Raw genomic sequence first — 12606 nt, 5'->3', positions numbered from 1 at the left:
CTAATAACTTGAGTGGAATGCCCCCTAGTGGAAGAATTTCTTTTGACATTTACATATGTCCCACAATAATGCTTTGAAACAACAGGACTCCTGTGGAGATACTGTTGGAGAAGTTTACCCGGATATGTGCCATTGTTCTCCCTCGTCATCAGGCCATATTGTCTTCTGGCAGGTGCCCATCTGGAGAGCCTTAGGGTGATTAGTCTATTTAACCAAGCCTCTCCTAACAACATAATATGGATTAACAAAGCAAATACCCTTCATATTCTCAGCAAGAACTATTGGATTAACTGGTCATCTGCTGGTCATCCTCCTCTGTTTCTGCATGTTGTGGGCTGCATTGTGGTAGGAAAAGAAAACGGGGGCATCTCTCTTTTCTCTTTCCCACTGCATGTGTAGTCTTTTGATATCTTTGTGGCAAACAAGAAACTCCAAGTATAGCAGCTGCTTGACATGTTTTCTGCATATATTCATTGCATTGTGTATGTTTGGATTTAATAAAAAAAATAAAAAAAAGATGCAGTAATTCTCCTCCAACTGCGATTTCTGCCGTTTTCCCAGGAGTTCTCTTTATCCGACTTGGGACTCTAAAGATAGAGCTGCAGATAGTGCAGATTGCAAAGCTCTTGGAGGGATGTGTAAGTACATTTACCTTAATAATGGACTTATCTCCTTAACACTCACGGGGCAAAGGAAAAATCTACTTAAAGGGCCAATCCAAATTTGTCCCTCTGACCCTGTTTTTCGAGAGCTGTGGACTTGACGGTGGTCCTACAGGAGGGAGCTAGAAGGGCTAGGGGTTACATGACCCCTGCCCCTCAGTGACAAAAAGAAATGGGATGCCTCAGCTACACATACACAAACAGGACCAAAGGGGGCAAAATAAATTGGTCCCAATCGCAGTGGTCCCTTCTGTATCAAAAACTGACAAACTATTAGTCACTATTTCTTGACTTGTGTACACAGCAAACCTGCACTTTCCGAAGCTTTTTTCGTAGCCTATTGGGGCAAATATTTGATCAAATGTTGTACAAAGGGGAATGTACATTTTTCAATACAGTTTTACTTACACCGAGCGCTCAGAGCCTTTGTCAAAACTGTTTTTAAAGAAAAGAGGAAGGGTCAAAAAAGTAGCGCGGACAAATTGTTTGACTTTCCCTTTTTGAGACATGATATCTTCTAATGCCTAAAAAACATCAGATTTGCAGGTTGCGCTTGTCAGCCTACTAAATACCTGACAGCTCTCGTACCACATTACGTTGCAGTTTACAATGAAACGACTTCTTGAATGTGAACCTTTGGCCGTGTAGCCTAACATCTCATCAGTAGTTCTACCGAAAACTCATTTCCTCCCTTAATTGTTCATATATGGTGTGTATCAAGTACAAAATGCAGCAACTAATCAGAGAGCATTTTGTTTGCTCTCCTTAAATGTCACTGTCCGTTTTGTTGTGATCTTTGATAAGTGTTTTGGGTTTATGTTTTCTGGTGTGTGTTTTCACATGCGTGAAAATGGCAGATTTCAGTTTTGTTTTTTCTTCTCCACCTTCTTGAGGCTTTTTAGCTTTGTTGGGCTTTCTTTAGAGCAATTCTGTGAAATGCTGTCATGTTCTCCATTTTGTTGCATCATCTGATTTTTAATTTTTAATTTTTTGGCTATGTAAGTTTAAATCGCTTTAATCTTAGCACACTACAGTAACATATTGCTTTTTCACACGTCTGCCGCCCCCCCTTCCTCACACAAGCACCTGGTTCCCAGACTTGTCCCAAGAGCCTTTGATGCGGGTCCAACACACACTGAATCCTGGGAGTCAGCACCACTCATGCCTAATGCTGATGTCATGAACTATTAGAAACACTTTCACATACCCACAGTTACACAGAGAAACAGCATGCAGCCTCTCTCATCATATCACTTTTATCTCCACAGGTGGCAAATTTTGCCCTCTGGCTCAGTGTCAGCATGTCTACACCAAACAAATCAACACAAAACACATAGAGACAAAAGAGCTATCCTTTCATGTTTTTCTTGAAATAAAGTCTACCACAGTGTTATGTATTCAGCCTCTGGCTTTATCTCTATCTACCCATCCATCTAGACACCCCTCTAACTCGGCCTAACACCTTCTGTCAGCAGCTCCACAGGTGAGCCAGTCTCATCTCACGGCAGTGTCTCGCTCCACAGAGAGCGGAAGACAGTATTCAGCCCACACTTCTCCACCTCCATCTCTTCTTCTTTCACATTCTTCCCATATCTGTTTCCATCCTTTCTCTCTTTCCATGACTCCCTCCTGTCCCTAATCATTTCATCACACAGATGCTTTGAGGTGCACCTCTGGGACATTTCAGCTTTCCGGCAAGATGTAACACCCTTCCTCCCTCCCTCCCTCCCTCCTTCCTTCCATCCCCAACCCTTTCCCAAGGCTCCGGGGTGTTCTTCCAATGACCCCACCTTCTGGTCATCCCCTCACCCTAGTTTGCCTGCTCAGTACAGACCACTGTTTCCTGGCCGCAATTCCTGGTACACCAGTCAAAATGTAATTTTCTGCTAGATTACACATGATAATGACTCGCTTTGGAGGGTTGCCATAAATGATGACTTCCAATTATATATGCATAACTATCGATCTGTCAACAGAAGAGGGGAGGAGGCACAGGGCTGGACGCATGTCCAGTGATATTTCCTGACATCTCTCTTGATACTGCACGCGCAAACACACAGAGGAAGAGCCGGCGCTGCTGCAGAATCGCCCGAGAGGTTAAAATTTGCTAAACTGCTCAAAAAGTCTTACATGAGGGCTTTAAAGGAAGTATTGATGGGAGCCAATAAAAAGCCAGAGAGAGATGAGTTCACCTGGGATCAGAGGAGACCTTCACCTGGAGAAACACACAACTACACACACACCCACACCTCGAGAACATCACACTGGACTGTTTCTAAGATGAAGGGAGTAAAAACATATCAGTCCGTTCGCTGCAACTGAAAGAAGCCTGCACCTACTTCTTCCCGTTCGCTCGCCTTATCGCTTTCGCTCAGTACTCACTGTCAGTTTCATCCACTGGCTGGTCGGTCCTTCGCTCAGCGGCTGCAGTCAGTCAGTCAGTCAGTCAGTCAGTCAGTCTCAAGGACAAACGCTCCAGCTCTCTTCGCCTCCGGTCTCTGTAGCCCAGCGATGCAGCAGCGCACACACAAATTCATAAACACACACACACACACACACACACACATTGCCCTCTCTCCGTCTTTCTCTCCCCTCAGCATCTCACTCAGATTCGCCGCTGAGTTTACCTGCCTGGCTTGCTCGCAAGGGAGTCCTGAGAGACTATGTCAGAGCGAAAGTGCGTTTGAGAGAATGGGTGTGTGTTGGGCCGGCGGGGGTGGGGGGGGAACGACGACACACAGCAGAGGGACGTGGTGAGCTGAAGGAAGGGTAGAGGACACACAGCGCTCCTGTATTCTCATAGACACAGAGGAGGTTTTCTATTGCAGCCTTGCAAAAGATGGGGGGGAGAAAGAGGGAGACAAAGCACGCATCATATTTCAGCGATGTTGAGTCAGCATGTGAATGTGATGCATGTGTTGATGGAGCTGGAGATATTTTTAAGGGCATGTTTTTACGAGCGGTTATGCATCGCAGAGCGGTGAACATGGGTTCTCAGAAACAACTACATTGGAAAGTTCTCCTGCTGTACATTTATGGGAAGGATGCCAAGATCAGAGCGGAGCGCCGAGGCTGGCTGCACTCAATGTACAGCATTGTATTTTAACAGGTTCATTTTACACCCGTCTTTGTGTGAGAAGTGAGAAGACTGCAAAAACACAACAGGAGCAGCAAAGAAATTCACTAAAATGAAGCCGCCTTTCCCAACAACCTTGAGGTTAAAATTAGCCTGACCAGTTTATTGGGACGGCTCATATATTCCAGCTTATCGCACACGGATCAGCATCTGTAGGAATCTCTGGGATCAAGGCTCTTTTAGGCGAGTAACCAACAAGCCAGAGGCCAACAGGAATGGCATCCAGTGCCATGGACATCCCATAACTGCACAAATGAATTAGAGCACAACGTATGATATTGCAAAGTGAGGAGACACCGTTGCCTCCATCATGGGTATTGATCTCAATACGCCAGCACTGGTTAAACAAATTAGCTTTTTTATTTAACAAGAATAGTAGGATTAGCCTCAAAGGACAGTAAAATCATATGGTAACATTGAATGCTTAATAGATGTTATGTCAGTTGAACCTCAGCTAAAATTTCTTTACAGTAGCCTTGGCTTTGAGGGGTTATAAAAAAAATAAAAGTCAAAATGTTTTGAGGGACAAAATATTGTTACAATGCAACATTCCATTTACTTTCACAGTAATCATCAACGGCTGGCCAACATATGCTGACAAAGGCCCAGTCAAGTCTTAGAACATCAAATTTAATGAGAGAAACAATAATTACAAAAAAATTATAATGGAAAAATCCACTTGATGCATGTTTTGTCTGCTGTGTCGTAGGTTAGTTCGTCGTGGTCTCTGCTTGCACACGGTCCAGAGAAAGGGTCTCATGAAGCGAATTAGATGAAAGCACCTGTTAACCAAAGCTTATGAGAGCCCTTTAAGTGACATTTCCTCTTTTCCCCCCCAAACCTGCACAAATACACCCGTCACTTAAGTATTGACTGTATAGTCGCTTAGAATTGGTTACATTTGGATGCCTTTTAAAAACACGTATAGCTTGGTAAAACAGGACAGAAAGAAAAAATAAAGCATCTTATAAACATCAGCAGAAACATGCAGCAGCTTGAGCTGCACATCCATGCATACCGTTGATAAATGAAGAAAAAAAAAACTGGGGGGTTGGATTTTTGTTTTTTGTTTGTGGAGAAATAAAAACATTTTAGTGACATTATCTATCGACATAGCTTCATTACAATAAAAAGGAACATAAAATGTGTCATGAGGTAAAGCCTACTCAAACCTTTGATTCGAAAACTCTTGTGCAATGTCAGACAAAACCATTTCTCATTCATTTTCTAACCAATACTGCTGACTGCTAACAAACCGCACTCTTGTCACCGGCGCACTCCGTGGCACCGCTCTCAGTGTGAGCTGAGCCCAGTTCTCCGGCCTGCGATATTGACATCTGAGGTAACATGTGATGAAGCATCAATGTCACATGTTTTCTCCAACATGGAGTTCCAGCGGAAGGAGTCCCTTTTTCCCGCTCAGTTACAGTCAGTCACTTTCATGTGACAAAGAGTCCCCAATATGGGAAAGCTTTCATTTCGTCACACGCTCGTTGCTTCTCCCGCTCTTGTGGCTCATATGCCTGGATTATTTATCACCTCCCCCCCCCCATTTTCTTCTTTTCTTCTCTTTTTCTCTTTTCTTTTTTTCCTAAATGGCCCAGAGGAGAATTCAATACCTGTCCCTCCTTTTTGGGGCACCTTTTTTCACCCTGCTGTGGGTTCAGCATCCAGAAACTGGGCGTTCAGTTGAAACCTAAACCCGCCCCTTTGGGTCTCTGAGTGGCCCGGACGGGCTCAGTGATGCCCCTTCCCTCCGGGCCCAGGCCCATCCCTGGAGTCCAGCCCATGCTCTGCAACATGCGGTTCCCCATGTTTGAGTCAGGGATAGGAGCTGCCATCTCCCCGACCACACCTGAAAAGAGGATTCACAGATATTTCTGTTTTTTTTTCCAACAAATATGTGACTTTTATTAAGCTGAACACTAATTAGTGGTAGTTGACAGGTTTGATCTGCAAGTTTGTTGATTGTCTTGTTGCTTTCAGTGCTCCAGGAAGAACACAGTGGTCATTTAATCGTGCACAAGCTCTACCTGCTGCGACTTCTGGCCGTGACACCGACAGCAACAACTTGCGGACCAAAAGAGACAAGATTTATGGATTTTACCTGACTGCAAGACAGCTGGCAGCTCTTTCTCAGTCCCCACTGTGGGGATGACCAGCATCTTTGCACTGCATGATGTTTGATTTAGGACCTTGCATCAGCTTGTTGGTCTCATTGTAGAGAGTGAAAGTGTCCGGTGAGGTATGCCGTTTTAAAACGCATCAATCAGTTGTTGGCATGGTTACAGACGGCGCCATTTCTACAATGCGTTACCTTTTTGTTTTCCCCTGAATTTTCATAAAATCATTCTACTTATCTACAATGTGCTGAAACGAGATTATGCGCACAATAGAACTAATGATTTTTGCCAAAGTGACGTGATTTGCGTCAGGCCAGTAGAAGACAGTGTGATGTCATCCCTTCATCTTATCGGTGTCATATGCTTGTTCCCGGGGAGTTGGTGGTAGTTTCAGGACCAGTTCTGAATACACTGCAGACCCCTGAGCACAATAAACAAACTACTACTGGCATTGCAAGAGGATTTAAATCGGCTTGTTCCAGCAGTTGTTCTGGGAAAAATAAATATATAAAAATAACCTGCTCAAAACAATCTATAATTCATGTAAAAATAGCATTATTCGTTCAAGAACAGAAAAAATATTTGCCAACCACTTTATCTAAAGTCAGTAAGCATTTAAAGGAAAATGCTTCACGTCTTACTTTTACAATGCTTCATTAAATCTACCCAAGATCAGTTTGGCTCACAAAGGTAAGTCAATTTAAAGCTAAAAAGCCTATTGCTGTTTGCAAAGCCTTTGTGCAAATATAAACGTGGAACTGACTGAGACACATTTCCAGTTGCTGGTCAATTTGTCCTCCCTTTTCCAGGAAGTTCACTTTGGTCACAGAGCCCAACCAATTACTGTTTTTAATCCTCTTTTTATTTGTGAGCAGTGCAGAGTAAAGCTGCTCACTCCATGAGCGGCCAGTGCCCTGGTCAGGACTAGTTTCCCCTGCCTGTAGCGACACAGTACGTCCGTCATGTATCAGGATACAAAGAATTAGTTTAAACGTTCAGATTAAGCGAAACTCCCATTATTCTCTTCCTGTCCTTTGGGTTTAACATCTGCGTAACAGCAAGGAGGCGTGCGGTAAAGCACTTAGCTCAACCAATAGGAGGAGAGCAAGTGAGAGCCAAAAATAAAAGAAGGGGCGGTATTGGCACAAGGCACCAGATGGCACGTTTGGTGTAGCTAGGTGTGCATCCAATACCTGAGGGTGCAGTGGAACCAAGGGGGGCGGCCTTCCGCCTCCGCTTGACATCCCCTGTGCATAGAGAGCCAAGATGTCCGCTGGTCTGTCTGCAAAATCAGAATGACACAAAAACATGGCAGTGTTAGTTTGACTTCCAGGAACATTGAGAAATAAATGACTCTTTCAAAATCCCAACAAGGGGAAATTGTGGATACAGCAGCGAGTTCTGGTCATAAAATTACACGAGTTCTCAGTTAAACTGTTCGCACCTGCTGGCCGTTTTCACCGAACAGCTCCTCCGATGCCCTCTGTCAGTCCGTGGGTCCCAGTGCAACTGAAAGGCCGGTGAGGAGGTGAACAAAGGACAAAACTTAATGCCTGAAGCACTTTCAATCCACTTGAAGAGGATAGGAATAGGAAGTAAAAAGAACACTGCTCACCTGTCCGTGGTCTCTCCTTGATCCTGAGCTAAACCAAGGTCTGTGGGAGACAGAGGAGTACAATTAAAGTGCCGAATTGTTACAGGATAATGTTCCAGACAGAGAGAGAAAAATAAAAAAACGGAACTGGTATTTACCGTTATTTCTTTCTGCAGTTGGTCCACGAAATATTTTACAGAAACCCAAAAACCCCAAAAAAGATTTTCCTTGGCTGAACTTTGCTTCTCTTACAGTTGCATTGCAGGAACAGTGTAAAACCTTTGACTTATTTGACAGTGCACACAAATGTGGAACCAGTTCATCAGTATTAATGCTGTCTAATATACGTCTACACTGTAATTCAGATAATACTAATTTAGTACAATATGTGTCTTTTAATCTATCGCAATTGCACGTATTTCGCAATCAGAGCTCAACTGCTGATAGCCATTTGAGAAATACTGCTTTCACTAACTTTTCTTTTTTCTAAAACCTGTTTTCAATGCAACATGAGGCATTTTAAAATTTTAGGAGGATAATAAAAAGAGGATGTGTGAAAAAAATTAATTAATTAATAAGAGGTAGCAGAAAAGTCAGAATTAGGAGAAATAAAGGAGAACTCACTCGTGGGAGTCCTGCGTTTGCCTGCCAAGTCTTTCGTTAAAGCCCTGACTGGAGCTTCCCTGCAGCCCCGCCTCAGACCCCTGCTGGTTTCCATGGAGACGATTCAGTCTGGCCTGAAACCCTGACAAACAGCGGCACAGGTTAATCAGCAAATGAACTCATGAAATACGTTTTGGCATGACTCAATTGGTTTGGTCAGCGACACTTAGATGCAGGAGAAAGTTATGACCGGAATAACACTGAAGTGTTAAAAGCAACTGAGCTGATGAGATACAACTGAAGAATAGGCAGCTTAATGCAATGGGAGTCACAAGGAGGCTCAGTGCTGCAATCAAAGCTGTACAGAGGACGTTTTGCTGCCCATTCTATCACTCCATAGCCCCATGCTGTATATTGCTCTTTATTAATGTCTGTGTGAAGTGCCTCCTTCTGGTCATGAGTGAGATTGCAATAACAGTGTCAAATCTATGCGCCCTCCCACTGTAAAAGCTAACGATACATAGTCCCAGGAAAGCCACTCAAAAGACATCCCACCCTGTGTCACAGCAGCTTACCTCTCTGTGCACTTGGGCTCAAGAGTGGAAAGGATCCAGTGAGAATACTATTGAAGACAGGGTCAGCGAGGTCCAGCTCCTCCGACGTCGTCTCCCTCTCCCACCAGGGAACCACCCCTGCTATCCCACACGCACCGCCAGGTCCAGAACCAGAGCCCGGCTCTCCGTCATAGAACCAGTCGCTCTGTTCGTCGTCACCTGGAACAAAGACACAGAAAATCAGACCTAAATTAGGTCTGCAAGTCATTTCCTCCTGTGTTGGAAAAGAAGCTGAAACGTTATAATATGTAGAAACTGGGTACTAATTCAGGCCAGGGTATTGAATGGGGTTAATAATTATCGCTACAACTATGTGCGCTCCTCTTCAATATAAAAAAATAAATAATAATTTTAGACGTGCATACCTTGCCTTCCTTCATCATTGGTATAAAGTCCACCATCACTGCTGTTACTGACACTGCTGGTCTCACTGAAAAGAGGGCAAGAGAAGGAAATTGGAGTAACAGTTGAGCCATTTCCTGCAAATTGTCAAAAAGCTGTAAACTACAAAACACAAAGGTGCCTGAATACACCATGGCCTGAGTACCTTTACTGAACACTGAATAACATTTATAATATTTCACAACTATTTAAGTAACAGCAGGTTGGTGACACGCTGGTAACATGAGACAGAGAGAAAACCATCATTCTGTTGCCACTGCAATAAAAACAATGTAAACAGTAAAATGTAGGAGAAATGCCTGCATCTCATAACAGCTGTTAAAAGAAGCCCATGTTTAAAACTGTTCCATTAATGAACTGTATGATTATAGAATTAAGAGAACTAGTTTAGTATGCAGCCCTTAAACTCACCTGCTGTCCTACAGATTCAGAAGCAGACACGGACACCTTGAAACTCGGTTGGAATCATAAAAAAAGAAAGTCAAAACACTAACCACCTGTCACTCATCTCCTCATCTGAGCCCTTTTGCTCCTCCAGCTCCATCTTGTCCTTGGACCCTTCCACTGGAGACGAGATGGGGTCTTCACTCTCAACCACCACCCCCTCATCGGTTGCTTCCATTCCAAGCCTGTGAGTGGCTAGTTTTCTCTTCTTCACACGGTTCTTCCCAGCTTCTGACCCCATCAGGCCACCTCCACATAGCTCCATGGCACCCCTGCTCTCGCTGGCACCCAGTCTATGCAGCCTGCCGCCAACACGGGCTTTGGGGACGGGAGGCGGCCCGAGCATGATGGAGGAGGGAGGTTCTGGTTCGACAGGTGGGTCCACGGCCATGCGTTTGACCTTGCGCCGCCTTCTAAGGCTCCGAGTTCCCTCTGCTGAGCCCAGGACAGCGAGGTCGTCAGGCCAAAGCGGCCGCTTGTTTCGTCCCAGGTCAGCTGCGTGGGGGGGTCTTCTTTTAGGTCCAAGTTGTTCATCTGAGTCACTGTTGTCACGGGCATGGCTGTTGGCAGCAGAGACACCTCCTGTACTGGCACGGTAGTCCTGCAATAAATGTCATGGTGGTGAATACCAGACTGCGATGCTGCTGCTAAATTAAGACACTTTGACATACTCAAGCACATCAATTAGAATGACAAAAACACATGCGCGCACTGACAAATTTAAACAGGATGGTGTATAGGAAACATCTAAATCGGCATTGTAATATGCTGTTGTGTACAAGAGCACACAGTTTTTTTTAATAGGAGATGGATCCAAACTGAAACGCAGTTTTGTAATTTACTGAGACTAAAAGCCAAACTGTACTTTTAACGTTAACATCAACACAGCAGCTGATGCTGATTTCTTTAGCCTTAATTTAGGAATTTAAATTATTCCACTGTCATCATTCTGGCTAAGGAAAACAATACATCATTTACAAGAAACTGGGTAAGACCAGAACCACTTTTAAAAATCACACTTTTTCAACCCTTTCACAAGTGTACAGTGACCTGGACAATTCCATTTTCCATGTCTTCAGGCAATCTCCCACGGTCTGCTCCAGAATCTGCTTGGTCGCTTGTTGGCACAGAGCATCATCGGATGTTACCCACATGAAGCCCAATCACTTGGCCTCACCTTATGCTCCTCCACACTGGACTCTGAGCCCTCACTGAGGTGGCCGGTCTCCCATGGCGGATGCGGGTTGTCAGAGCGTCGTTTTCTGCCCCTCCGTTTCCGAGCCTGTCTCTTCAGCAGACAGCCCACAGCCAGTGCGTGGTCTCCTCCATCACCAAAACCACCACGAGCGGCTTGCTCCGAGCTCTCCTCCAGTGCTGACACCAAATCATGGACCAACTCGTCCATTGTCTGGCGAAAGTGCCTGAGGTGAAGGAAAGAGGTTAGGCCATTTTACACCTTTTGCTCGGACCTTAGACACTTCAAACATCCAATCATGTGTGAATAATTAGTGATATGCTTGGACACACAAGGTTTGTTTTGGAGATACAGGAGTGCATACAGATCGCCCATTGGCTATTAAGGGTACATATAAGCGTTATAGACAATAGTAAAGTTTATGTGTAGTTAAGCATAACGAGTGAACTGTCATTTTGTAAAACAAACGACAGGCAACCATGAAAGCCTGGCCTAAACTCAAACGCTACAGCCTTAACCATTTGTTGAGACTGTAATGGTTAACAACGTTAAATGTGAGTGAGCTAACTGTTAAAACTGTGACACTAAAGCCAAGCTATTATTCTCATCACATTAAGTCCATATGGTTCAAGTTAGAGCCGACATGGAACGAGTACATTTCTAAATACTCACGTTATCAAATCTTTCTGAGATCGAATCTGAAAGGCTGAGATATCGTTTGCAAACTCTTATGAAACTGACTATTCTGTTGTTAGCTATTTTGGCTAGCTTCGTCGGCTAACGTGTTCTTGCTAGTTAGCTCAGCTGACTTCAACAACCGTCCAATCAAGGCATATTAAATGCCACTTCAACGCTGCTAAGTAAAATTACTCTCAGCGTCTATGCTAGTTTAGCTGTGACGACTGTCGTCGATAAAGATGTAAAAATATTGATATAAAGAGCCTTTAGACATTCATAAGAGCTTAGTTGCTAGCCTAATAGCATGAGCTAGCTTTCGCTCTGTAACCGGCTGATGCACGAGAGTTAAGTGGACGTGAGCAAAATTACGTCTCAGTGATTTCAAAGACCACCTACCAGCCAGTTCCCGCTTTGCCGATGGTTTTTAAATTAGCTGCACGGAACATTAAAGCCACCGAATGCCAGATATCTTTAGCCAGAAACAACGGACGAACAGTGACACATCGCAGACATCATACTGACACAAAAGCTAACGATCAGTTAGCTGGATCAATATGCGACAAGAGGACACTGAAGAGGTACTATGCTACCTTCAGGTGCTATAGGGAAAAGTAACATTTACATTGTAACAAGTGAGCAAAACCGCATAGACAAACAGCAGTCAACGTTATTGTTGAAACAATAGGCACAACTTCGCTAAATTATAAGTGTTTGTTGTGAGTGGATTAAAATAAATGATTTGTGGATATGTTTCGTTTTTTTAAATTGTGAATTCACATGTAGCAAGTGAAGGCGACTGTAAATTCCAACCCGAATGTATTAACCATTAGTGAACACTGGGGGGCGGTGTAGTCTTAAGACTAATCAGGTAGCGACTCAACTCAGTGGGTCTATCAAATATATATACCATAGGTCACCATTTCAAACACATTAGTGACGATAGTGTCGCATTGATTACAGGAATTATTTAAAGAGGTACTGGGCATCAGACAGAGGAATATTACACCCACACAACAGGTGGTCTTGTCTGAATGTCAGTGACACTGTTGGGGTCCATACCCGCAACAGGTGTCATAGTCTCTCTATTAAGTAGTGGGACATTTACACATTGAAAACACTGTCAGGCATGCATTAGCCGGGGGAAGTGGGCTCTTG

General features: G+C 44.0%; 2 protein-coding genes across 4 annotated transcripts in view; both read right to left on the bottom strand.

Annotated features, from left to right (window-relative positions):
• LOC142374771 (estrogen-related receptor gamma-like) overlaps nucleotides 1–3282 on the bottom strand; it is a 31089-nt gene extending 27807 nt beyond the window's left edge. Inside the window, exon 1 of the mRNA XM_075458580.1 lies at nucleotides 3045–3282. The gene's annotated coding sequence lies outside the window, so the exon portion shown is untranslated. The remainder of the gene's footprint in view (nucleotides 1–3044) is intronic.
• Nucleotides 3283–4139: 857 nt separating this feature from the next.
• Nucleotides 4140–12011, bottom strand: gpatch2 (G patch domain containing 2). Of its 3 annotated transcripts, none has more exons than XM_075459330.1 (10): nucleotides 11848–12011; nucleotides 10756–10999; nucleotides 9629–10179; nucleotides 9098–9162; nucleotides 8694–8891; nucleotides 8140–8260; nucleotides 7537–7576; nucleotides 7366–7430; nucleotides 7115–7203; nucleotides 4140–5653 (listed from the first exon to the last, which is right to left on the bottom strand). In XM_075459330.1, the coding sequence occupies exons 1-10, from the start codon at nucleotides 11895–11897 to the stop codon at nucleotides 5484–5486; spliced, it is 1593 nt and encodes a 530-aa protein (XP_075315445.1). In that variant the 5' UTR covers nucleotides 11898–12011; the 3' UTR covers nucleotides 4140–5483. The 3 variants fall into 3 exon arrangements, with proteins under 3 accessions (XP_075315445.1, XP_075315446.1, XP_075315447.1); XM_075459331.1 differs by having other exon boundaries at nucleotides 9632–10179; XM_075459332.1 differs by lacking the exon at nucleotides 11848–12011 and adding an exon at nucleotides 11446–11786.
• Between the last annotated feature and the right edge of the window lie 595 nt (nucleotides 12012–12606).

This window comes from Odontesthes bonariensis, chromosome 24, assembly GCF_027942865.1.
Source record: "Odontesthes bonariensis isolate fOdoBon6 chromosome 24, fOdoBon6.hap1, whole genome shotgun sequence".
In the NCBI taxonomy this organism is placed as follows: domain Eukaryota; kingdom Metazoa; phylum Chordata; class Actinopteri; order Atheriniformes; family Atherinopsidae; genus Odontesthes; species Odontesthes bonariensis.
Note: the sequence above shows the minus strand (reverse complement) of the source record. Positions and strands in the feature narration are given on the sequence as shown.